We start from the raw sequence: 25827 nt of genomic DNA, 5'->3' as shown, positions 1-25827 counted from the left end.
CAATAAGTAGTAAATATATACATAGATTTATTACATTACCATAGATTAACCAGACTATGTTGATTAACATAATTTTCTGTTTTACCGGTTTTAAATCGGTATTTACTAACCATAAAATATTAACTGAAAACCAAGACCTTGAACCTCGCGACTAATGACAGTCAAGGTGCCAAAGTGCCAATGTAATTAAAAAAAAAATACCAACCCGACACTCGTACGCGAAGTCATATTCATACTCCTCCATGTTAACACTATGCCTATAACACCACACTTTATTTCACAGTCATGATTCACAAAAACTCATTTCATACACTATGAATTCGATTTAAAAAATATATTGAAATAAATTTAAAAAATAAAGAAAATACATGAAATAAAAAAGAATAACAATAGCATAGAGTTAATTTTAAAAAAGAACACAGCTGACTGCGTATAGTACTGGCTGAAAACTGAATGAAAGCCAAGAAAGAAAACCGTAAACTGAAAAAGTGTTCTAATTTTAAATAATTTCGTAATGGATTCAGAAACGTCTCGTCGCCATAGTACGCCGAAAATTTTAATTGGGATAACTTGATGCAATCGTTAGAAAAACAGCTGTTTATAAGTTTTGAGGTTATGTTAAGTGACTAGCCGATTCGATACCACCGCGGAAAATTTGTGAAAAGTGCGCGCGCATCACGCCCCGGTGCGGCGCCGGTAAGCATGACATTAGTGATATGCTATCCGAAATAAGCCCTTATGCTTATCATAATAAAAGACATACAATGTTACGCCATTTCGAAATGAAGATCACGATTATGGGATATTAGCAGACGACCTATTACAATGTATTGATAACTTTATGAGTAGGTACAGCATATAAGAAACATTAATAATTAAATTTTTTTTATTCAAAAAAACTAGTCGCGTCTCCGGCCTTCGTTTTCGCAGGAATATCAAAAATACTATATCAATCTAATAATATAACTTCCTACAGTACAATTTTAGAAATCGATTCAGTTAGTTTTAAAGAATATGCTCTTATTTCCTCTTCATAATATTAGCGTAGACAACAAATTTTATATTTCTTAACTCCTATGTGTAATAATAAAACACAAAGGCTATATACTTTTTATTGAGGCATTAAAATTATAACCCTGTTCCTTATTATGTTATTAACGATTACTTAGAAGTGGTATATAAAATGGCGGCAGATCATAAAATTAATACCACATCATACGAATCAATATGAATATTGACTAGAACTTTTAATATCTTACGTAGATGAAAGTAGTCACTTTATAGGATACTGTTATTCCAATATAGTGATTACTTAAAGGAAATTTAAATAAGCCACAATATAAATATAAGAATAATTCAAAAGGTTAGAAGTTATTTGAGGAATGACAAAATGCATTTCAACCGCCATCCATCTTTCTAACGCTTCGGTTTATTTTCGGACTAAATAGGAAGACATGACAAAGATCAACTAATCTGTTTGCTTTTGTTTCCCAACTCCCAGAATAAAGATCGTAATTCAGAGAGCGTTTTGGCCAAAAGAGACAATACCACAGACTTGTATATTATGTGGAAAATACAGACCTCATTAAAACTTTGGTTAGTATTCTTTTAAAAAATAAAACGAAACTATGTATTTCAGATTACTGAACTCATTACTCAATATTGAATTAAATATGACTATATATTTTTAACTAGCTACGCACCGGGGGTTCGCTCCCGCGGGAATTTTAGGACAAAAGTACCCTATGTGTTCTTCCTAAGTAAACACATTTAAATTCATATAGGCAGCTAAAATTTTTGCATATACTCACAACATAGCTTATAACCTCATAGTTTTCTAGACTATAGACCAAATAGGTCCTAAATTAGCTCCTTGCGCAACACCATTATTGACACGCACAATATAACTTACAATTCACACTTGCATCCGTAATGGTAGAAATATTTGTAGTAAACATTCAACGACAACGTAAATATGTAAGTAGTATGACTTTATTTACCTAAAACATGTAAATTTGGTCAGCTAGAAGCAGTTCAAAATTATCAAACGTTTTTGAAAGAAATATACTCATTTGCGTTACAAATAAGGTAGGTTTTCGAATGTTCCGCCATTTGGAATCGACAAACATTACGTCAGATGCAGTTTAGGCCATTCATCATGTTGTCAATTTTTTGTATAGTTTCCTCGTTGAAGGAAGCTAAGCGTTACTTAACATTTTTAATGTATAAGTTAATTAACACCTAACACAATAAGTTCCTATTGAGATTATAAATAATATAGTAGATTTAAATGAATGCTTAGACATAAAGTCACGTATGCTTGACCTTGATGGAAAAATAGAGATTACTTGGACAGGGCGCTCCGGTTCATTCCCTAAATGTGACTGATAGTCATTTATCGTAATTTTTTAATTTTTTTAATTTATGTATGATTTAGGAGCAAACTAAGAATCCAGTTCTTATTTCTTGTATTTTATTCTTTTTGTTATTTAAATGGAAATGATTTTTTTTTTATAATAATAAAAAAAAAAAAATACTAAATACATGCCGAATCACACGTGAATTCCTAATTTCGTCTACCCTCACATCTACCTTCAGCATATAAAACTTTTCCCTCTCTTCGGCCCGCGTATGAGGCGTATACCCTTTTTTATTTTATTTTTTTTAAAAAGGAGAAAACATTTATAAAAGAATAATAAAAAAATACTAATATGGATACCTAAACATATTTAAAGTAATAAAAATAGAGTATATTTTGAAACCCAATAAGTAAAAACAAGTTTTACTAAAACTAGATTAGAATATAGTTAATTTTGTCGAATAATATCGTCAGACTGCCACAGCCTAGTTGAAATTTTATGCAGGCAACGACCGACCTTAGAAAAAGAGGTATTGACTTTAAAATTATATTGTTAAATGCTGGAAAAACTATTGAATATGATTATGTTCGGCTTAGATTTGTTATCTGTATTAATCTCAGCCATTAATCCTGATTCTAATTATAAGAATGTCAAGGTAATAATGTTTCATATACATACAGTATAGTTTTCAATTTAAAAAAATACTTATTCAATAATGTGCGTGTCGTCTGAGGGCCCACTAAACTATATTTCAATTTTAATATTACATCAAAGAAATATAACATTTTAAAATGATGTCAGAAGGACAATTTATTGAGTCGTTTGCAGATCTTCATCAACATACAATGCTCAGTATACTTGTAACTGTATAATACAACTGCTACACGAACTATCGTAGCATGCATATGATTGATCGTTCTTACTGATTTCAGACATTTATTCATGTTTTCGTTTTCCTCAATCCGCTTTGTAATCGTAATTTCTTTTAATATAAGCAATTATATCTACATCTACGGAAACACCAAAATAATCATACACACACGTCTTAAATTTTTTGAATCTTAACAAAAATAAATTAAAAAGAAAACTTACAAATGGCAAGAGAAAGCAGAAGTAATCCATTTGTTTATTCAATTACAACCAACATTGCTACACAATAATTCGGCCACTATTCAACTACTCCTAAAACATTGTCTACGGACGATAAAGTCAATAATTTTAAATTGCACATCATCATCACTCATTCATTAAAATATTGTCATAAAATCATTGAAATATACACGGCACAATGTCGTCTATGTAAACGAAGTGACTGTGAAAAAAAAACATTATTTAAGATGATGATAAGATGAAGAAATTATGGCCAATTAGCAATCAGTGAACGAACGAATATTTATAGCACGTGGCGTACGATTAGAATAATCGAATATCGCCTGAAAATTATCATTGCATCGTCGTATTGCATTTAAAAATAGTCATATCGATTAGGCCGTGAACTCATTCCTTAGTGAGCGTTGCCAAATTGTATTATGAATAGTGCAAGACTTTAGTTTCATTCGGGAGAAGATGTTTTTTTTTCTTTATTTGTTTTGGACGCGAATTTTCCGATGATCTACTAAATGAAATTTAAAGCTGCTAAGCTGCTAACATTCCCATTTTAAACATATTTTTGTTAAACTACTAATAAATATTCCGAAATGAGAACTAGAAATGTATAATTTATATAATTCCATGTTTAAAATCCAAAATTTTACATAAAATCCCCGAAAAGTCATAAAAGAACTTGTATCTATCTAATCGATTTGGTCCTCATAAAATGGAACGATCACATTTTTAAAAATATACAATGCAAAGATTATTTATTACCGTGAAATAATATAGAAACTTGTTATGCATATTTATAAGTGTGTAAAAATAACAAAACGTACAGACAGACAGTGGACTTGGTATTGGAAAACATTGACTAATTCCCATATAATAATTCGGGCAAATCGATGCATTTTTTGTTTTCATAGAGTTTGTTTAATGTAATACACGTGCTACGTCTGGTTCAGGTGCCAGACTGCCGAAACAGTTGACGATTTAATCAAGGTGACTAGCGTCATGCAACTTGTATTACTAATTATGCAGTACAATTCACATTACACGATGTGAATTGTTAAATTGTGAATAGAAATAATTAAATAAGCGAATTAAACTTTGTATTCAATTCGAATTTTGCTTATTAATAAAAATAAATATATATATTAGGACAAATCACACTTATTGAGCTAGCCCCAAAGTAAGTTCGAGACTTGTGTTATGGGATACTAACTCAACGATACTATATTTTATAACATATACATATATAGATAAACATCCAAGACCCGGGCCAATTAGAAAAAGATCATTTTCCATCATGACCCGACCGAGGATCGAACCCGGGACCTCTCGGTTCAGAAGCAAGCACTTTACCACTGCGCCACCGAGGTCGTCGCCACCTTATAGAAATATACCAATTTCGTTTGTAATAATGAGTTAGCGAGCTCTGTCTGTATATTTATTTCTTAAAAATTATGAATGAAACGACTATAAAATTTAAAAAAATATTCATAGACTGTATTTTAAGCCCAGTTTGACGTGTCTGTGTATCTGTATGTCTGTCCGTGGCATCGTAGCAGCCAAACGGTTGGATCGATTTTGATCTAGCTTTTTTTATTTGAAAGATAATTTATTCGAGAGCGTTCTTAGCTATGTTTGGAAAATGTGTGTTCAGTCGTTTGGAAACCGTCAGCTTTTTTCTAGCTGATGAGATGATGCCACCGACTTCGGAGTCGGGGCATCTTGATTTTTTAATTTTATGTTTATATAGTGCGTCATAAATTAATATAAAGCTGTTTTCGTTGGATTCATTTTTAAATTAACATATCACCGTTGAACGTCATCATAAGAACCCCATAATCGGAATGTTTTGATAAACTAAACCATAAGTAACTTTTTATAGTAATAAATTATAATATATCTCAAACAGGAAGGGTTATTAAAAAGAAATTTTGCTATTGTTTGATATGGTATTGGTTAAAAGATTCAAGGAAGACATGTACACCTGGTGTTGTAGGCGTGTAAATGCTGCGGTGATCACTTCCCATCAGGTAGGGCTACATGCCTATTTGCCTACTTAGTTGTATGAAAAAATATATTATAATGTCTGAGAAGTCGATGAATTCTGACGAGTACTATTTATCTTTTCTAAAAAAATGTTACACAAAGTCAATATTTATCGCGATATTGATAAATTAAGTGAATTATCGACTTGTTGAGTTGTATACAATGCTATCTACTGTTAGTGTATTTTGCAAAGATAAAACAACTTTAAGTAATTCCTTCTATAATAAGTTTACGACTTTAAAAAGTTAAAAAGAAAGTACTGAAATTAAACAAATGTTGCAAAAAAACCGGCTCGTTAACCATAACCGTAACAATTGCTGTCAATATAAACCAGTTGTAATTGGAAAAATCCTTACTTTTTGTACTAGCTCATTACGGAATATCGGTTAAAGTCTTCTGATTGAAAAGTGCAAAGATAATAACTGCAGATACAGTTTTATCTGTCAAAATATTACTAATGCAATAAAGATAAACGACAAGTCGTATTTCACGATGATTCTTAACCACCGTACATTGTTTCAAACAATTGACTGTATAAAAAAACATCATCCACAACCTTCACACGTAACAAACAAACACTGGCAGTCAACACCAAAAACAAACAAATAAAAAATAAACACTGAAATTCGAATTCGGATTCGCTCGTGAATCTCGGTTAGTAGTACGCAGGCGTCGGTCGCCAGCCGTCGTCCGCGGTTTACTGAAAAACGGACGCTCGTCATCGCATCAAATTGTTGGGGCTATTGCTATCAGCATTCAGTCACGATATACGACTCAATGCAACGCTCTGACGTAACCTGTCCACTTCGATTTTCTACTACTATTGTTGGCTGCTATTTTTTTTTTATTTTCACGTTTAGAAAATTTCTTACATTTTTACTATTGTAATCTCGTAAGGTTCGTGTACATAATATTTTTTCTTCATTTAGCTTTTCATTACGTGGCGTTATTTAATGTTATATTTTCTAACGTAAAAAAATCAAAAACATAAAAAATATATAGACGAGAATCACAATACACTCGTGAAAAAGAAAAAAAAAACGTGGCTCCTGAATAAGTCAAAATGGAAGCCATCCCATGATTGCATATGGATTAATGTCAACTAGTTTCTATAATAGGATGACTATGTTGACAACTAGGAAAAAAGTTTTGCATATATTGCTTCAAAAAGGTCAAGGAAATACTTGTATGGTTTTCCACGCTATGTGCTAAGCTTATCTCCATATACCTACTTGTTCGATTCTTTACAATCCATACGCAACCGACACAAAAATAACCCATGAATTAGGTCAGTACTAACATGATCTTAACTACATAATAAGTAGTGCAAAACGTATTTAATTGCAAAAAGTATTCCTAATATAAAAGTAAGTAGGTAGGTAACTACAGAAAGCTGAATTTTGAAAAATAAGAAAAACGGTTCAATTCAAATTTCGAAATAAAAATGTGTACATAATAAAGTCGAGAATAAGTATTTCTGCTTGCCACAATGCATTAAACACTGGTTTACGTAATATGCCGATAAGTGATCCGACGCCCTTGACTTTCCAGGTCACCCTACCGCCCTCTGTCGGGCCTACCCTAATGTAATTTATTTACAGTGTAAATAAAATAGGCTAAAATAATAACACGAGATAAACGAGTTAAAACGCCACCATAATTTGTTTTTTTTTTTTTTAACGACAACAAACATTTCTGTTCTATTTTTGAAATGGTTATAATTTTTGTTACGTTACAAAACGATTCAGATAATATATTGTTTAATGACGTAGAATCAGAAAACTGACAAACGTTTGTAGTCAATAATGTAATTTTTGATGAATCGTATAAATTAAATAATATGCGTGTTACAACATTCTTCCTCATTCTTCCTCAGCCGTTGAGCGTCAGAGCCCAGAGTCCGCTGATGTGCATGTTACAGCATAGTCCTTCTATCCCTATTCGAAACCCTTTTAACAGATATGAAAGCGAGCGAGGTTATAATTTTCAAATAAAAAATATAGAATAAATAAGAAAAAAACGTAACATCTTCATTAACGGCCAGTGCTGACCTTGACACGTTGACCGTGTGACTAGTAAGTAATGTCACAGTATTACATCACTGGTATTTATAACTGCGACTATTTCCTCTGTGGCAAGTGGTCGTAAGGACTTTTTGAATGTTAACTTGATATATTAGAGTTTATTTGGCCATTTTTTTTGTAAGAGTATTTTTTTTAAGTACAGTCCGTGAACTTATATTTATAATCTTTGATTATGATCTAGTCAACAAATTTTATAAAATGCTTCTTCTTGTGTAATGTGTTTTTAATTCCTTGTTAGTTTATTTTTAATTTTTTGTATATCAAGTTGTCTTTCATCGAATTCTATGCAAAGGTAATAAGGACGAATTTGCAATGATTTTGGATATTTTGTTGTGCAACCACATATTCATTTGATATTTTTCTTCCTAATTTTGAACATTTTTTAACAAAGCTGAATTAAATAAATGACGATAAATCAAACCTTAAAACTATCCTTGAATTGTCAGACTTGAATATTTGTCCTAAGTTGTTGATATGATGGTATGATAATCCTTTTCAAGTTTTGCGGTGACGCTGAGGGGTGACGCCATCATGCGACTTGCGTAGTTTTAACAAAATAACTTAGGATACCAACAGAAATATGACCTAAGAATATTATGAATACGAATGACTGTGGGCGTGAATTATTTAAATGTGTATGTACAAAATAGGAATGTAATGTTTTTAAAGCTTTATGTATGTGTATATATAAGTACACACTAGGTACTCATAAGAATGGAAAAATAAAAAAAAATATTATGAAAATGAATGCGGATAGAAAGGAAGAGGAAGACGAAATTTGAAACAGGTAAATAAATATAACGAAGGAAATATCCAGTTGTGAAAGGAAAAAAAAACGTTTAAAATTGAATTTGGTAAGAGACAAAAAATAAAGTTCATATGCAGATTCGGTTCTTACATTATTGCCAACAAGGAATATTTTTATTGAGATTACAAAGCTAATAATAAAACTTGTGCATGAGACACAATATGTAGATTTAACTAAAATCAAGAAACACCCACGAAAAAGAAACTGCAGGACTTGAATGTCTTGTTCATAAAAAAGTTAAAGCATACTTGAAGCTAAAGTATGTTTTGTCACGTTCCGTCAATGTCAATCATTGTAAAGTGCGATAGTGACAAAATATATATATAAACAGCTGGCTGCGCCCCGGTGCTTCGCTCTCGTGGGAATATTGGTATAAAAATTACCCTAGGTGATATTCCAGGTTATATTCTACCCGTGTACCAAATTTCATCACAATCGGTCCAGTAGATTTACACGTGAAAGAGTAACAAATATACACACATACATCCTCATAAATTTTTGCATTTATAATTAGTAGGATATAGCTAATATTGTAGAAAAGAAGCAAAACTTTAGTGAAAATGGCGATCCGCACGAGGAAGCACCGACTAAAATATGCCACAGAGCATTTTTTGCTAATGTCATTGACACCGCCGAGCTTCAGACTTCTGTTAGACGGATTGTGAGCCCAATGTCAATGAGAAAAAATACCACAGAGTAGAACAATGCTACTTTTGACTACAAACAGAAAACGCTCATACATTCTAAACACTAAAAATTCACAATCTGAACTAACAGAATAATGGCAGAAATCCTGTGGTCTAATGATAACAATAACTTTGCTATATGTATATCACAAAAAATAAAAAAATATATAATTAGAAGAAGATTATTCATGTATTGTTTTCGTTACGTTACAAATAAAACAGATATAAGGTAGCCATCGAACCAAATGCTCGGCCTTTAGTTTGTATTAGTTTTAAATTAAGTACGTATATCATTTTTCAGAGATGAATAATTATTTTTTACACAACAGCATATATTTTTTTAAATCCTCTCAACAATATTAAAATGCATATAACATTTTAAACAACAACAGTCTGGTTTACATCAGTTTAATACTTGACCACTTCTACCATCATTCGATTAAAGTAATCGATACCGGCACTCTCGACTAAGTATCGACTCGAATCGATTCCATGTCATCCATTTATCTAAAACGGTTCTAAGTGAATTACTGTTTAGATCATCGTCTTAATATATCTTATGTTTACTATGTAATATTTTTTAATTTTAAAAGTTTATGTTAGCTATAAAGATAATGTTTTGAAATACATTATATGTTGTTTCATATATTATTTATTTTGTAACTAGATAAAATATAGTCCATTGGGATTGAAGTACAAAACAATTTAATAATACACTTTTAGCATTTAACCTTTACCCACGGCTTTGCCTGCAAATAATGGCCCGTCCATTATTGAAAACAGCATGAGAGTTCGTTCAGTAGTTTACGAGTTTGTCGCAATCAGGCAAACAGCTTACCGTCATCATTCAGGACTAATGCGATTCATTTCAGGTTCCTAAATTGAACTGAGCTGCATTTGAATCGCTTCGAGTTGATGGTAAGCCTACAGGAATAATTTAAACACATAAATTGAAAAATATCAGATATAATAACTCTAAATGAATACACACACTAATTACATGTAATGATGGTCATTTTGTGACGGCAAAAAATGGACTGTAATCTTAAAATCATGACTGTAGTCTGTGACTTCACTAGTGCGTAGTTGAGCAGTTTTGATTTGAATATAATAACATTTTTAAAGTATGATGTTTTGAACGCATAGCAAATATATCTAATAAATGTTCTAATCCTCGATTATAACCAACTGGAGGTCAAACTAAAATTTCTAGTGGAAGTTTCAACATAAATGCAAATATTAATTTTGTGAAATCAAAATTATGTATTGTATCCAAATAAACTGGAATAAATTATTGTAGTGTACCTATTTATTGTAGTTTTATATATTAATGTAGTTCATATTAATATTTTGCATATTATATGTATAATATTTAAGTTTATCACTATCATATTTATTTCTGCATTTTCTTCGCATAGTTTTTTCGCGGGTCTACTGGAAAAAACTTCTATAGGAAATAAGTAATACCTTTGTATTAAGTGCAAATTCCTATTTCTAAGTTTTACACAACATAACAGTGTAAATACACTGTTATGTTGTGAAAGGTAAATACTATTAATCGAAATAAAAATATACAAAAAATATGTATATATAATTTGGAAATATATATATATATATTGGAAAAAATTTATATATATTATAGATTTTCCAGAGTTTCAAGTAAAATTTTCAAATAAAAATAATTTAAATAATGTGTACTTAGGTATTATGAAAAAATAAAATATAGGAAATAGAGATTTCTAGAATTTACAGAATCAGCCGACTAATTTCTCATCTGGCAATTTATAGTACGCTGTCATGTTTAAACTTCTACATGCTGTTCTCCACTAATACTCAAAACATTACGTTAAAGTGATGTAATCAAGGAGATCTTCCATATATAGATAGTTAGATTAACCCACGCTTCGTGCGTGCGTGGGTACAATATATGATTGGTTTAATTAGACTGAACATGCTATTTGACAATAAATTGAGTATAAACAAATGTTTAAAAAAAAATTTTTAAAACATTTGTTTACGACTACCCTAAGGCATTGAAAAATCGAAATATGTAAGTTTGTTTTACATATTATGTCATTTTTGACACAAGCTTTTGTTGTCAAAGATTTTAGGCATTAAATGACAGTTCGTTCAGTAAATCCTTGAGGCGTACCCCCATCGGGAGCCGATCCCGGATGCACCAACAGGTCACGCTAATCATACAAAATTTGTTTCATATATTTGCTTCAAAATTGTTTTGCAAAATTCCGAACAAGCTTAGTTAAGTAAAAGTCTGTAAATAGTGGCACAATTATTTTCGCTTGAATATTTCTATTATATCCAGTATACTCTAAAGAATACTTTGTATGGATTAATACGACACGCACCAATTTGACCTAATTATAACCTATTATTTTGCATAGCACCTCACTGCTTCCTGCACTCCTATTGGTTGGGGTCCTCTTGATTTAATTTATTTGTAGACATTTGTAGACATTTCTACAACGACCTTGTAGACATTTAATATTTCATTGATAAACATCTTATTAATTTTTTTACGTCATTAAGCGATTTTTTTTTGTTTTAAATAAACATTTGTATTCCTGTATATTATATTTCCTTTGTGCAATAAAGTTATAAAAAACATTGTTATTTTTTTCTAATCAAGAGTTTACGCGCTATTCTCTTTCTCGCTTCCTCAGCCGTTTTTATTATGCACTATTATATCAGTGGATATTAAATGTTGATTTACAAGTCGGAGCACGGTCAGGGCAAACTTGGCTAGGACTTGGATCGTTGCGTAACGTTTTCAATGTAACCACAAATCAATTCGCATAAATGTGGCCTTATTCGAGGTCCGGCCTGCCTCGTGTTGTGATGACATCACTTAGAATTTGGTGAAAATGACGTCATTTATATTAAATTCTTAGCAACGGCTCCTAACTGCCATGTGTTCTCATTGTTATTCCGAACGGATACTAATGTCAAAATATATTTCACTACCGTTTGCCCACAACTTCGTACGTGAGTAAAAATCGTTTCCCGTGGGAATTTCAGGTAATCCCCTACACTGTCCTAGGAACCTGCACACGGAATTTCAGCTTTCTACGCCCAGTAGTTTCGGCTGTGCGTTGTCTATCAGTCAGTCAGTCACTCAGTAACGGAAGAGTTTTATATATATAGATTAAACCCCGACGACAGAAGGAGTGGAGTAATTCCACTCATATCAAAAATATATAACGGTTATATTATATTTTTTATATGATACGGTTATTTAACAAATGGATTAATATCGCCACGAATATTTCTATGCAATTTGCGAAATACTGGCCAACACAAATTTTACCGCCTGAATCGATACGCTAAGAAGAAAAAAGATTTTCTTATAATAAATTGTGCATATTCCAGAATACCTACACGAAAAAATATAAAACTGACATTATAAGGCATTGGTAAAGAAAAAATGAATGAATGAAAAGAAATGTCATAACCAATATGCATTAAAATCTAAAAAGTTTAAAGTCAAAAACTTTGCAAATGCCTTAAAATTAAAAAAATAAAACGTCACTCACCAAAGTAACAATGTCTCCCGGATTGGCCGCGGCGATTCTCCTCAGTCTTTCGTATAGCATATCCAATAATCTCTGATGATTCGCGTTTAGTTCATCCAGCTCTTTGGCCACAGCCTCAGAGCCTGTGGGCAGCTTCTCCGGGTCAATATTCCTTCCTCGGTTCCTCAGTTTCTCCGCCATGTCCACCTCAGCTTGTCTCCTTATGTGTTTCATGTCTATGGACGGGTGAACTTCCTCGCACAGCCACTCGGCGTACCGCTGGCATCTCGACGAATGAATCTATTCCGAGTTAGGATTCAAGCGGGTTAAATATTACTGGTTAGTTACACGGATTGTTTCTTTTTAGTTTTAAATTTGGAACAGTTCAAAAATTTGAAAAACAATCAGTGTTTTTTGCATTAACATTAATATTTTTCTTTACACTTCCATTCGAACTAACACACATTCTAACACTATTTGAAGGATATTATTGTAACAAGTTGCATATTTTATATGTATAACTCATTCAATACATAGTCTGTCATAAATCGACTTCCACATTTTCTACCATAACTAAAATATTTTTTTACTGGCAACACTAAGTCCAGCCACGTTTTTCATGATTTCATGCTGGAAGAAAATACACGCCAGCAGAAAACAGTTTGTATAAGCGTGCAAACCGCAATGCTTTGTGCGGTGCGGATGGAATAACCCATATTTCGTGCATCTTTCACCCCAAAGCAAAGAGAGAATTGATGGAAACATTTCATAAAAGAACTCCCATGAACATAATGTTTGAACAGTTATATTGATTTCAATAAAACACACCACACAAAACGCTTTTTTTGTTTGAATAATAAATTAATATAGGCAAACAATGCGTCTATACTATGCATGCCAAGCATATATCTATGAAAACAATGAAATCACAATATTCTTTATAGAATACACAGAAAAACTATTTGCATTGCAAATCAATCAAGTTTTTATGTTTACAAAACTATAGCTTTAAATGTAGTCACAGCAAGTTTACAAAAAAAATTAAAAATAACTGTCATATTTAAGTATTCAATCACACAAGCATCCCACATTCATAGACGAGTTAGTAATGGAGTTATAGTTTTTTTTAAATTTCAATCTGTGGTGGCAAAGATTAGGTTTTAAGCAAGTTGCAGAAGCGTTATAATTTTGATATGCGGGCGGAAGCCTCATGCCAGTTTTTAAAAAGAGATAGATGAAAACCCCTGCAAAACAAAGACCTAAGACCAAAAGAGACAAAACGACCAAGCAATACGAAGTGATAGACGCAACATCGCTGGACTGACGAATCCTTTCAGATACTTTCACAACTGACAACCTCCAAAATGGGCATTCTTTGAAATAATCTTTGTTAGGCAAACCGATTTTTTTCTCTATTTAATATAGATACTTTGTAAAATGTAGCTTGAGTCCTATGACAACAAGACGAACCTATTCATTCGAAATGAGGCAATATATATTTTTTATTATACAGATAACTATAGACATCCTAATTTTCTCATACAAGAAAGAGATACGGTGCGTTTTTGACCCTTATACAAGCCAAGTTCTTGCTTATACAAGGTCAAACACACCGTCCAACATCTCATGTGGCTGCACTCATACACCCAGTTTTCTCTGTCTACATTAATACTATTTGACATCTGTCATAAAGATCAAGCTATATTTTACATACTACCTACACATGTCACTGATCGCGCGAGAAAAAGAAAAGAGAAACAAAAACTAAGAAGAGAATTTCTCAAAACGCCACAGCCTAACAACGTTAGGAGTATAATCGTTGGTGTACTGATAGTTACCTTCGCCTCTCGTATGAACCGTCCCCCGTCAACGTTAACTTTTTCAATCTTTGGCGTCCTCTCCACCACACTTGTGAGTAGATTCTGTAAATTGACCACAAGACACCCAAATTTATTAGAATTAGTTCGTGCAATATTTTTTTTTGTGGTATATAATATCAGTTAGCCCGTACATGTCCCACTGCTGGGTGTAGAACGTAATCTATATTAACTAACAAAATAATGTGCTTACACCTTATAAGTGACAAGTTATTCAATTTTAAGACTGTTTTGTGACTATGCTCCAATGGTGAATGCATCCTAAATTAGTTTATTTTTTTTTTGTTTTTATGTAAAATCAGACACTACCTTAACGTAAGTGTATTATGTCATGCAGATTATTGTTTCAGATTATTGTAATATTATACGTATCGTATTATGTTAGTAAACTGATAGGTAAACATAAACACAAATGTTTTACGTTCGTTTGTAATAACATGCAATGTTATATTGTAACAATTTCATATATCGACCGTGTATTAGGACTTGTCATCTCACCGGTTAGATATTTTAAAATATTGTTTTTTTATTATTATTAAGTGCATGCTTTTTACCGGTTTGACCAAAAGTCTATACTTCCAAGAACTACTCAAAATAGGTTTCGAAAAACCTAAAACCTAGAATTGCAATCCACACAAGCGACGATAAATAAAACAAGTATAATAATTATGGTGTTCGAAAATCATAAGAATTATCGTGGCACACTAATTTTTCTAGTAGACCAGAGGTAAATTTGAAAATCTACCAACGATGGTAGAAATCTATACATTGGCAACACTATTGAATTATAATTAAAAATCTACCATCAATGGTAGTTTTTCAACTGGTGTCAATTCAAAATAGTAGTTTTCTCACTCGGGTGGGCTCGAATTGTTCCTTCGGCCTGATTTCAATGGGTGGTTGGCTCTGTAGCTTGCCAAAAGTGTCGTCAATCCATTCGGCTTCCTTCTCTAACCCTGCGTTGTAGTTGCGCAGGAGTTGGTACGCCGCTTCGCAGCTTCGGAGTCTAGATAAGTCATAAATATTTTTTTTCAAAATTATGAATGGAAATTGGGTCTTTTAAATATGTAAGTAGAAACATAATAAACACACATAAAAAAGATTTTAAAATATTTTAATATTAAGTGTAAGTATCTACTTACACTTAATATTAAAATATGTTTAAATCTATTTTATTGTGTGTATGTATCTACTTAATAAACCCACAATAAAAATAGATTTTAAAAATATTTTCATATTAAGATAAGACTAGAAATCCCTTGAAACAAATTACAAAATAATTAAAATAAATATATATTCTTTTGTATATATATTTATAAACATTGCGAGCGAAAACAACAACATTTTTGATCATAAGTAGTTGAAAGGACTTACCTTTCAGCCAACTGGCTGCACACGCTATTCCACCTATTATTAAGCTGCGTGACTTCTTTGTCCAATCGCTCCAAGTCTATATGCTTGCCAGACCTCGGAAGCGACGAATGGGGAAGCGCCGCGCGCGAGCTCTCGACCAATCGGCGACAGTTCTCCGCGTCGTCATTCATCTGGTCGATTTGAATTTGTTGCTTGCTGACGGCTACTTGCATGCGGAGCAGGTCTTCGTGTATCTGTTTTTTTATATATTGATTTTAGTAATAACAAGTAAGTTCATTGCTCGGCAAAAATTATGATGGCGCTTTTTCTATTGTCGTATTTCTCGGTCACTCGCAATAATGAGTGAGCAAGAAACCTATAAATATGTATTGATTGTTTGTCAATCAATACATATTTATTAGAAATATATGTCTTCTAGATTGCCTATGGTTTGATAACCATAGACACGCCAGGGCTCAACTCGTGACACGTGATACTTACGTCTTTTAGCAGTTCGACGTCATTAGGCAGATCATTGAACTGCGCGAGCTTGATCTCAAACTCAGATATCGTCTGGTGGTTCTCCTCCATACTGTTCACTACGATTTCGACAAACTTCAATCTGGAAGAAAACAATTTATTCTTTAATCGATGTTTCTTTTGTAATCAAGTTTCTATTTTGTCTGTACATGATCCGTCAAGAATACAAAAAAGATGAATTATTAATATTTGTACACTAGATCATCAATTAGCCAATTAAAATCTTACCTTTCAACGAAAAGTTGGCTCTTGGACTGCATGTCGTTCCACTTGCCCATCACTTTGTCGAGATTCTTCTTCATCGCCGGGGTCTTCAGGGCGATACCTGGTGAATAATCGGTACATTGAATAAACTTCGTTTAAGTTAACGATAACCTTAATTTACACATAAGCATCCAAATATGTTTTTTTTTACCAAATTGTTATTTTTTTACAAGCGACCCATCCCGGCTTCGCTCAGGTAAAAAATAGTAAATTATAAGCCGATATAGGCTTATAATTTACTATTTTTTACTTCCTCAGGAATCACTCTATCTATTGGTGAAAATTGCATGAAAATCTGTGCAGCTGTTTTTGAGTTTATCGCAAACAGACAGACAGACGCGTTAGAGGACTTAGTTTTATAAATTACGATGCTTTAACATTTAATTTATGAATAAAACAGCTCTAGTTATGTATCTTCTGTAAATGGGGTAATAAAGAGATAATCTATCTTACCTCTAAAAGTGGCTTGTACTTCCTCAACGTCTCCCGACAGAGCCAATAGACTGCTCTCCCAGTCCTTATGCTGCAGCACCAGATGCTCCAAGGAGTCCAGGTCCCTCGGGATGTGGCTGGCGATCCTCTCGTGCAACTGCCTCTCCAGGACGTCTAGACGTTCCAGAAGGTTCGACGATTGTTCCGTGAAGATCCGCGCGGCATTCTTTGATTCCTCTGTGAAGACGATTAGATGTTGTTAGCATATTACAGTTTGGTATTTGTGGCGTGTCGTCCCGCCCTAAAATAAAACCAAACTTCAGGGATAGGGAGATCCATAGGGAAGACTTACGAGACGACTAAGGAATATAAATTCCTTCGATGGGCAACAACAGAATTGCCAAAAAGGACTGACGTCAGGTACGCGTCCGGGCGTAAAATCAATGTTGAATATTAAAAATGTGTATTATTGATAATTTTAGTGCGTTTGACCTCAATCTACCCTGACGGGAAACAAAGATTAGATCTATTTTTCACGCTAACCCCGTGTTTCAGAGGGTAACTATCTTGAATGCTAAAATGTAAGGAAGTTTAGGTCATATAAGGAAGTCGAGCTCACAAAACATTCATATTTCTAATACATATAACAGTTGATCTCTGCTAATTGCTGATATATAAAAAAAATAACCTGAAAGACTCCAATAAATTCTTTCAACAGTCCTTTCGTTGTAAATAAGATAAATTTTCAATGACATTTAGTTAATGAAAAACTATCTCGAGCACTTTCAAAACGACTGGATCGGTTGAGTTTAAAAGATAAAACTGCTTACAAACTCAGACCGATTGTGAATCACACAGTGTAAAAAATATAAAAGGCTAACTCCCGCAAAATAGAAAAGGAATTTCTAGACTTGACATAGTACAGAATGTTGTCGGTCGTTTGATGATACAACGGATGAAATGTATGCTCAATATAACTTTTGATTAATTCGGCAGACCATACAGTCCTAGTGTTTAGAATATTACTAATATTATAAATGCAAAAGTTCAAAATAGCAGATAACGTGGTCATCGATACCGTGACTTTTGGCTCTGTCTTCTCCATACGGGATAAAGACGTGATACTGTATTGTATCATCACTAGATTGGCATACTGATACGCCTGCTCTGTGTCACATCCCACTCGGTGATACAATGTATAAGAAATTGCAGTCAATCTGTTACACGAACAAGGTCAATCAAATGAGGTGTCGTTACAAAACATGACATCACGAGATCTGCCTCAAAAAATAATTTAATTGTTGTTATTAACGATGAATGCTGCCATTTCGGATTCGTAGAAATTGTAAAGTTCAATAAATAATTTAGAAATAAATAGAAAGGTCTGATATGTAACGCTATTGTATATATACCAAATAAAATATAAAATAATCCGCCCTTTCGAAGCACGTAGTGACAAATTATCGCGGGTAAAAGCTAGTCGTTATAACACAATATTCACAGTAGGCATGTGGGCTAAGGGCGACCTCTATCAAGAAATGGCTGAGAATACATAATGTCCTTCAGGCAAGAGGTGACATCACATCTCCCAATATAGCGTACCAATTTTAAAGGAGGGAAAACTTCCATCATTGGAGACGACGTTAGGACATGTTGCCACCATTTATATTCATATCTACTTTCCTCAAGGTAGCCTGGAGGACATTGCACTAACGATAAGGTTCCCTATAGAACATTATTTTAGTTGTCTTCAAATTTGTATCTAGTTTTGGTTGGTTTGGTGGCTGCACCAAAATAAAAGCAGTCATACAGCTTGACAATAAAGAGATGACAAAAATGAGGACGATAGATTCTTCGTAGCTATCACATTTTTGACGTAAAATGCTGAAGTCTGGCAACAATTTTAAATTTTTTTTTTTTGTTTCTCTTAAATTAATTTCTACTCTTTATGTTCAAGCTGTAACAGCCGTAGAAGACATCGAAAAATCTCTATTATCTACTCAAAGTCTTAATCGTAATGTCATTTTAATCTTGATTTATGAGACGGGACAGCCATTACATAAATATAATAGATTTATAAGCTCTTTGAATGTCAAGCCAATGTAAATTGTATTCAAATGCTAAGAAATGGATGTATATCAAGTGTTACATTAGGTAACCGCTTTATTCTTAATGCCACAAGAATTTGATACTGTCTTTTGTGTACCCAAAATGTAACTAAAATATTTGAAAGTTTTTTTTACAAAAATGACAAAATGACATTTTTGAGACAAGCTTTTATTATAGTCAGAGAGATCTGGATGCATTCAACACGTGACTAAAATCATGACCGTGCAGTCAGTCAAATCAGTCAATCAGTTGAGAAGTTCTGTCGTCGGGAGCCGATACTGAGTGCAACAGCGAGTTGGGCATATTATAATCCATTGTCATCGAAACTATATGATTTAAGCTAACTGGTTTAAGATATCGAAAAAGTCGATTTGCTAGATTGCTTCACCCTTACAAATATATTTTCAAGTATTTACACTTTGCAAGTTAAATAAAAGCTTGTAAAAATTACCTTCTTCTCTTTTTCCTCTCGAGAATATCCTTTTGATTTTCTTCATTTTCGCACATCCACAAAAACTCGTAATCAGTTTGATATATCACAATATTGAAAACTATCACTCACATAGTTATCATTTGATTCGAATGATATTTAAATAGGTAACTAATTCATTACTCGCAATAAAATCTTCTACAATAATTTTTATACTCATTAAAATTTAAAAAATACACTATATTGCTTTTAAACAGATTCCTAAAATAAATAAACTATATCATGTGAAGTAAATAAATAAAATTTTCTTTCACATACATTTTTGGATGCCATCAGACCGATATACGAATAATTAAGCAATTCCATGCAAAATCATGTCAAAAATCAATGAACACTAGTATAACAATATTTTTATGAAGATGGCAGCCGGTCCGTAAGTATCGAAAAAACACACGCCTAATTTTGATGACAATATTTTTGAAAACATCCAAAACATAACCTATAAACTAATTTCCTATATTTGTACGTCAGTTTTGTTTGGATGACTTAAGAAAGTTGTTCTTAATCTAAATTTTATTAACTGTGATGGCATTTATTGTGTCGCTTTTTATTTTGATGAGAAACACTGTAATTTTTATTATTTTTACTAACATTAATCAATATTTTCTCCATTTAATGAATCGAATGCGTAAAAAAATGTTTTGCTTATCAAAACTATTGTTTGTTTGTAAACTCTTTATTAATTAAACAAAATTATCTAACAAAACACACACAAGAAAAGCAGTAAAAAAAAGAAGAGACACGATAGGCGCTTTTTAATTTGAAAACAAAATTTTGCACTAATTACTTTCGGGATATGATGAATTAGTCAATTTTTTTTTCACACCAGTAACATTATTCGTTTATATCGTGATCGACTAAATGTGAAGTTTTATTCACACAAGTTTTACTTTCGTAATCACAAGCGCCACTAGCACAGGCCAATCAGCGTATCGTAGTACGCGATAATTGTGACTGGCAGTGATCCCGTAGGACAGCAACGATGTCGTCTATACGCCGACGATGTAGTCTAGACACTTATTGAAATTTGTACAAAATAAAAATAAGATTGTTTGTAATGAATTGCTAAAATGTTTACTCTTGACGAAATACGCGTATATTTTAGTAGAGAATGACTAATAAATAGCATAGCATTATCTGTATGACCCAAAATTTGACTGTTAGATAATGACCGTATTTTTGTGCATTCAATGAATTAAAGTAGGCTTATAAGTGGAATCGAAATTCTGATTGCCAGCCGATCGGCAATAAGAAGAATCTCCAGTCTTAATTATATTAAAGTTATTAAATTATCTATTGAATGTTTTTATTATACAGAATGTTTTTTTATTGTCTAGACAAGAGAAGATTTTTTTAAACTGTGTATGGTCATATTGCTCTGTCCAATCATCACTACAGGAGAAGGGATAGTGTTTAACTATTGTTAAGTTCCGCAGTATTACACAAAATATCAAGCACATTCGACCGCGCTATACAACTCATAAGGTGCAACGCACACCCACGTTATAAATTACACTATAAAGTCGACCGTCTATCGGACAATAACGATACAATTATGGTCCTGACTGTACCTTTGTTACGTGAGGTACAGTTGAGAAGATAATTGTTTCCTGACACTAGTTTGTTGGTGTGGGCGAGTTGCGGGCCTAATAATCTTATTTATAAGTCCAGAAAATGTAAATAAAAATATAGTAGCTTCAAAAACTTGCCTTGCGTTCTTATAGTCGAGTCGGAATGGCTATTTTTTAAACTTTTATGTATAGGTTCTATGGTTGCCCTCATTTAAGCACTTTACACGTGTAAATTTTGAGTAAATTTACTGCGATCTAGTGAGATCAATTTTTACTTCCGTAAGCTTGAGTAATGCAAATATTGCTCTTAAAATAGTATTGAGTTCGCGTTCGAAACTCTCTGTAAGTGGTTACAGGTCGAATTTAAATGACTCCAAATTGCTCAGCAAACAAGTCAATGATAGCACATTTTAGTAGCTTATGTCATACTGAGGCCGACCAACCTGCCCGGTCGTTGTGATATACATGTGTTAGATAATAAATTTGACAGTCAAATTAGTCCAAACTATAATTAGACGCCAACAGAGCAAATTGTGGTTACTGGATAACTGAGCCACAAAATGTACAGGGTTCAAAGTCGAAGCTACAAATAGCAATGGTACTTCTAATTTATATAGTTTTGTATTATTCTCTATTTGTTTCTTTTAACTATTATTAATTACATTTTTTTACATTACAATACAATAAAAAACAACATTGTGTATATAATCTACGTAACGTACGTATATAGTCTATGTAAAATGTGAGAAATAATAATTTACTTTTAGGCTGGGCTAATCGGTGTACATTATTTGAGCTTGCGAGTACCATCTCAGACCTCATCTCCGCTTCCCAAAAGGTTAGGAAGTGGTCAAACTCACTCAAATTTCAAAAAAACACTTTTATGAGAAATATAACAGAGATAGACCACAAGACCGAACTTTTCTTTTGATATTACCATTTAATGGAATAATAGTGGTATTTGTTTAGAAATTGTGTTAGAAAGCACAACAATTGAAATATCATTGTGACACAATTATAATATAGCAGAATTTATTTATTTATTTATTCAACAAAACAGTAAATTAAAGATTGAAATAATCTGCCCAACTGTAAAACAGTTTGTCGGCAGGGGGTGGCCCTGCCGAGGGATAATTTTCAATTAGTACCTAATTAGTAATTGACCTGTTCTTAATTCAACATTGAACTGTGTTCAAATCATAAATAATAGAATTAAAAAAAAAATACATCTGTATTCATAGTCTAAACTTCAAAATTAGTTTGTGAAAATTTGTAATAGGTATTGGAATTCGGCAGTAAATTTAGGTTGAATAAAAAAAATATTTACTAGATAACATTGTGATTTATACTGTTAATAATCATAAAATAAAATCCTCTCATACACGACAAAGAACGATTGCACACATATACATACATTCATTGATTCATTAATTGAAAGATTGCACTCCGCATAGAATACTATGTAGGTCGAGCTCAACACATGGCGGCATGGAGACACAATCCAATTATTTAGTTGACGAAAAGTTAATCAATTAATTGTTGTTTTGTTTTATTATAAGATTAATTTAACCTTCAACGACATTTTACGCCATACGACGCCGCTAGTATAAATAAATATATTAGGACAAATCACGCATTGAGGTAGCCCCAAAGTAAGTTCGAGACTTGTGTTATGGGATACTAACTCAACGATACTATATTTTATAACAAATACATATATAGATAAACATCCAAGACCCGGGCCAATCAGAAAAAGATATCATTTTCCATCATGACCCGACCGAGGATTGAACGAGGAACTATAAGAATATATCTTACCTTCAGCTCTGGCCCTTCGCTCAAACTCGTCGAAAAGCCGGTTCACATCGTCGATTTCCCTCCTCAGCCTTCTCAACTGAGGGTCGGCCGGGTCTCCTTCAGCCAAAAGCTTCTCAGCGTCTTCATTTAACGCGCGACGAATGGCCTGGCGCTGTTCTGCGCCCATCGCTACAAACTGTTAGGTAAAATCGTGTTTTAATATGTCACTTTATATAAATTCATATGCGTTAATATCATTTTATGTATGTGATTCGATTCTGCCACAGATTATCACTTAGATTTTTATATTTTTGTCACAATGTGTACACAATGGTACCTTATGGTCCATTTTTAGCGACGCATAGTTCTGTGATCTGTTAGTTAAAAACTATTCAGATTAAACATTACACATCAATTAACATCGGTAAAGACACCTTTATTCGTAAAACGTAACATATTCATCACGGCTGAGGGTCGTGGCCTTTATGCGGAATGTAACACACACAACGACTTCCTGGCCAATAATAATGGAGGAAAAATATGTTTAAAGTATTATACATAAACTAACTAGCTGTGCCCCTGAGCTTCGCTCTCGGCGCAGTTAGTTAATCCAGGTTATATTCTACCCGTGCACCAAATTTCATAACAATCCGTCCAGTAGATTTTTCGTGAAAGAATAACAAACATACACACATACATCCTCACAACATTTCGCATTTGTAATATTATTAGTACGATATGATAATATGCATGATATTATAACATACCTGTGGGAAGTCCCATCCCTTCACGACCTTGATGGTGGCGAAGATCATGTTCTGTCTCATGCGGAGCTGTTTCCTCTGCCATAGTTGGATCACCTTCAATAAAAATGAATATATTATTGCGAAAGTCACATCACTACACAAACTATTTATCACAACTTTCCACTCTTCTCTCTATGACTTGTGTTAGGACCGAAATCTATCATCTTAGTTACACATACTTAAGTTACATTTTATTGATTTTCTATATAATTGTTTGTTTCCCAAAAGAATAAAAAAATAATATACCTTAAATATCCAAAAGAACGGTATAAGGAGAAATAAATAGAAAACGCGTGGGACAGTCGCTAGCATTCTAGCCAAGTGATAAGGTCGGGTAATATTTAATTTGTAGTTTAACAAACAATCTAATTATCATCTATTTTAACGATGTTTGTATATAGTGCATGTTTATAACTCTGATGTATACAAAATGTTAATACATATATGGGCGCGAATTGATGTCAAAAAATGACCAGGTTTTCCAGCCCTCATGACTACGCTGTAACGGACCTGGTGAACTTTTGTGGCGCTATTATAAAAACTTTTATACAAACTTTTGTATTGAAGTAACTAATAATCGTATATGATTATCAGTTACTTCAATACAATTTCTTCAAAATCTGCTATAAAATATTCAGATCAATACATATAATAAAACAGTAAAAAAGTTGTGTCTGTACATTTAATATAATTCCAAAAAAATAATTTAGGGCGATGTAGAAACAATTGTAGAATAAGAATTTTGAATCTCTCCGGATCTACTGAACGGATTTAAATGAAACTTTTTTGTTATATAGCTATTAAGCCTGGGCATCATATAGGGTATAAATGATTTTGAAAACTGCAACACGAGATGGACAACAATGATACAGCTAAACTATAGGAAATATAGAAATGACGCCTTAACAAAAGTTAGTCAGCGTGTTGAGCATTTTCTGTTGAGATATAAAATTCGAAGAAAATTGTTCAGTCTGATAAGCATTTTCTGTTGAGGTATAAAATCAAAGATCTGGAACACCTGAAGAAAATTCATAATGGTCTAGCTAAACTATAGGAAATATAGTTTAACAGTCTGATGAGAATCTTCTATATGTATAGGTATCGTTACGCTTTATCTGTACAATTAAATTTCACTAATAATGTTGACTCCTCAACAAAAATTGTTCGGCCACGCGAAAGAAGTCGCGGGCATCAGCTAGTTAAACATAAAAACACATAAAAAATGACCATAACCTTTTTCCGTAGAATGTCACTTGGAGAATGTCAATTGGAGAATGACACGTGATGAGAAACACAAGAGCTTACCCTATCATAAGCGTTCCTGAGCCTGGATGCAGTGTCCAGGGCTTCCTGACAAGGTGGTGGTAGCGCCACCACCGCGCCCGGCAGCTGCACCTCAGTGCCCGCGCCGCCCAGACGCACGCGCCAGCGGCTGCGGCCCGAGTTGTCGACCACTGTCACTGCCGAGCCTTTCTCTATGGCCACCTATTGGTAAAAATGTGTTTTAAAATACGGTGACATCACATGACATAGACACCTAAAATAAGATTTTCAGCTCCAGAGCATAAATAAAAATCGCCATGTATGACTTTCTTGTTTACTTAAAACCGTAAAATAAAACCTCACATAAAAGCAGCAAAAATAAAGAATGAAAATATGTGAAAGACAGCGAGAAACGTACGTTAGCATGTTTATAAGCGCAAACAGTTTCGGCCCTCAACGGGCGCGTGACAGGCGCCTTCCTCTGCTTGACAGGTCGTATCTCCTGAGCCTCGTCCGCCAGCCTCGAGACCACCGCGCCCTGCGCGTTCAGCTCCTCCCTCAGGTCCTGCATGCCCTTCAGCAGGCGCTCGCCTTGGTCCAGTGTGAATTCCGATTGGGAGAATGTCGTGTTTAAAGCTTCTTCGCGTCTGGAGGGAACAATATTTATTTATTTCATCTACACATGATAATTTTTATAGCTTATGGCTATT

The 25827-nt window shown here is 33.2% G+C and overlaps 1 protein-coding gene across 45 annotated transcripts in view; it reads right to left on the bottom strand.

The window, feature by feature from the left end:
* The window catches only part of shot (short stop), a 248344-nt gene that overhangs the window by 77530 nt on the left and 144987 nt on the right, over positions 1-25827 (bottom strand). For 39 of the 45 annotated variants that reach the window (XM_053762603.2, XM_053762607.2, XM_053762631.2 and 36 more), the window contains 11 exons: positions 25536-25764; positions 25160-25339; positions 23816-23908; positions 23070-23244; positions 17103-17318; positions 16614-16710; positions 16347-16467; positions 15867-16099; positions 15348-15498; positions 14454-14537; positions 12637-12915 (listed from right to left, as the gene is read on the bottom strand). In XM_053762603.2, coding sequence (XP_053618578.1) covers positions 12637-12915; positions 14454-14537; positions 15348-15498; positions 15867-16099; positions 16347-16467; positions 16614-16710; positions 17103-17318; positions 23070-23244; positions 23816-23908; positions 25160-25339; positions 25536-25764 — 1858 coding nt within the window. Of the gene's footprint in view, positions 1-205; positions 313-6063; positions 6199-12636; positions 12916-14453; positions 14538-15347; positions 15499-15866; positions 16100-16346; positions 16468-16613; positions 16711-17102; positions 17319-23069; positions 23245-23815; positions 23909-25159; positions 25340-25535; positions 25765-25827 lie in introns of those variants that run through there. The other 6 variants (XM_064436707.1, XM_053762630.2, XM_053762629.2 and 3 more) reach the window with 3 other exon arrangements.

Source organism: Plodia interpunctella, chromosome 22 (genome assembly GCF_027563975.2).
Source record: "Plodia interpunctella isolate USDA-ARS_2022_Savannah chromosome 22, ilPloInte3.2, whole genome shotgun sequence".
Lineage (NCBI taxonomy): Eukaryota > Metazoa > Arthropoda > Insecta > Lepidoptera > Pyralidae > Plodia > Plodia interpunctella.
This window is presented reverse-complemented; position numbering and strand designations above follow the sequence as displayed.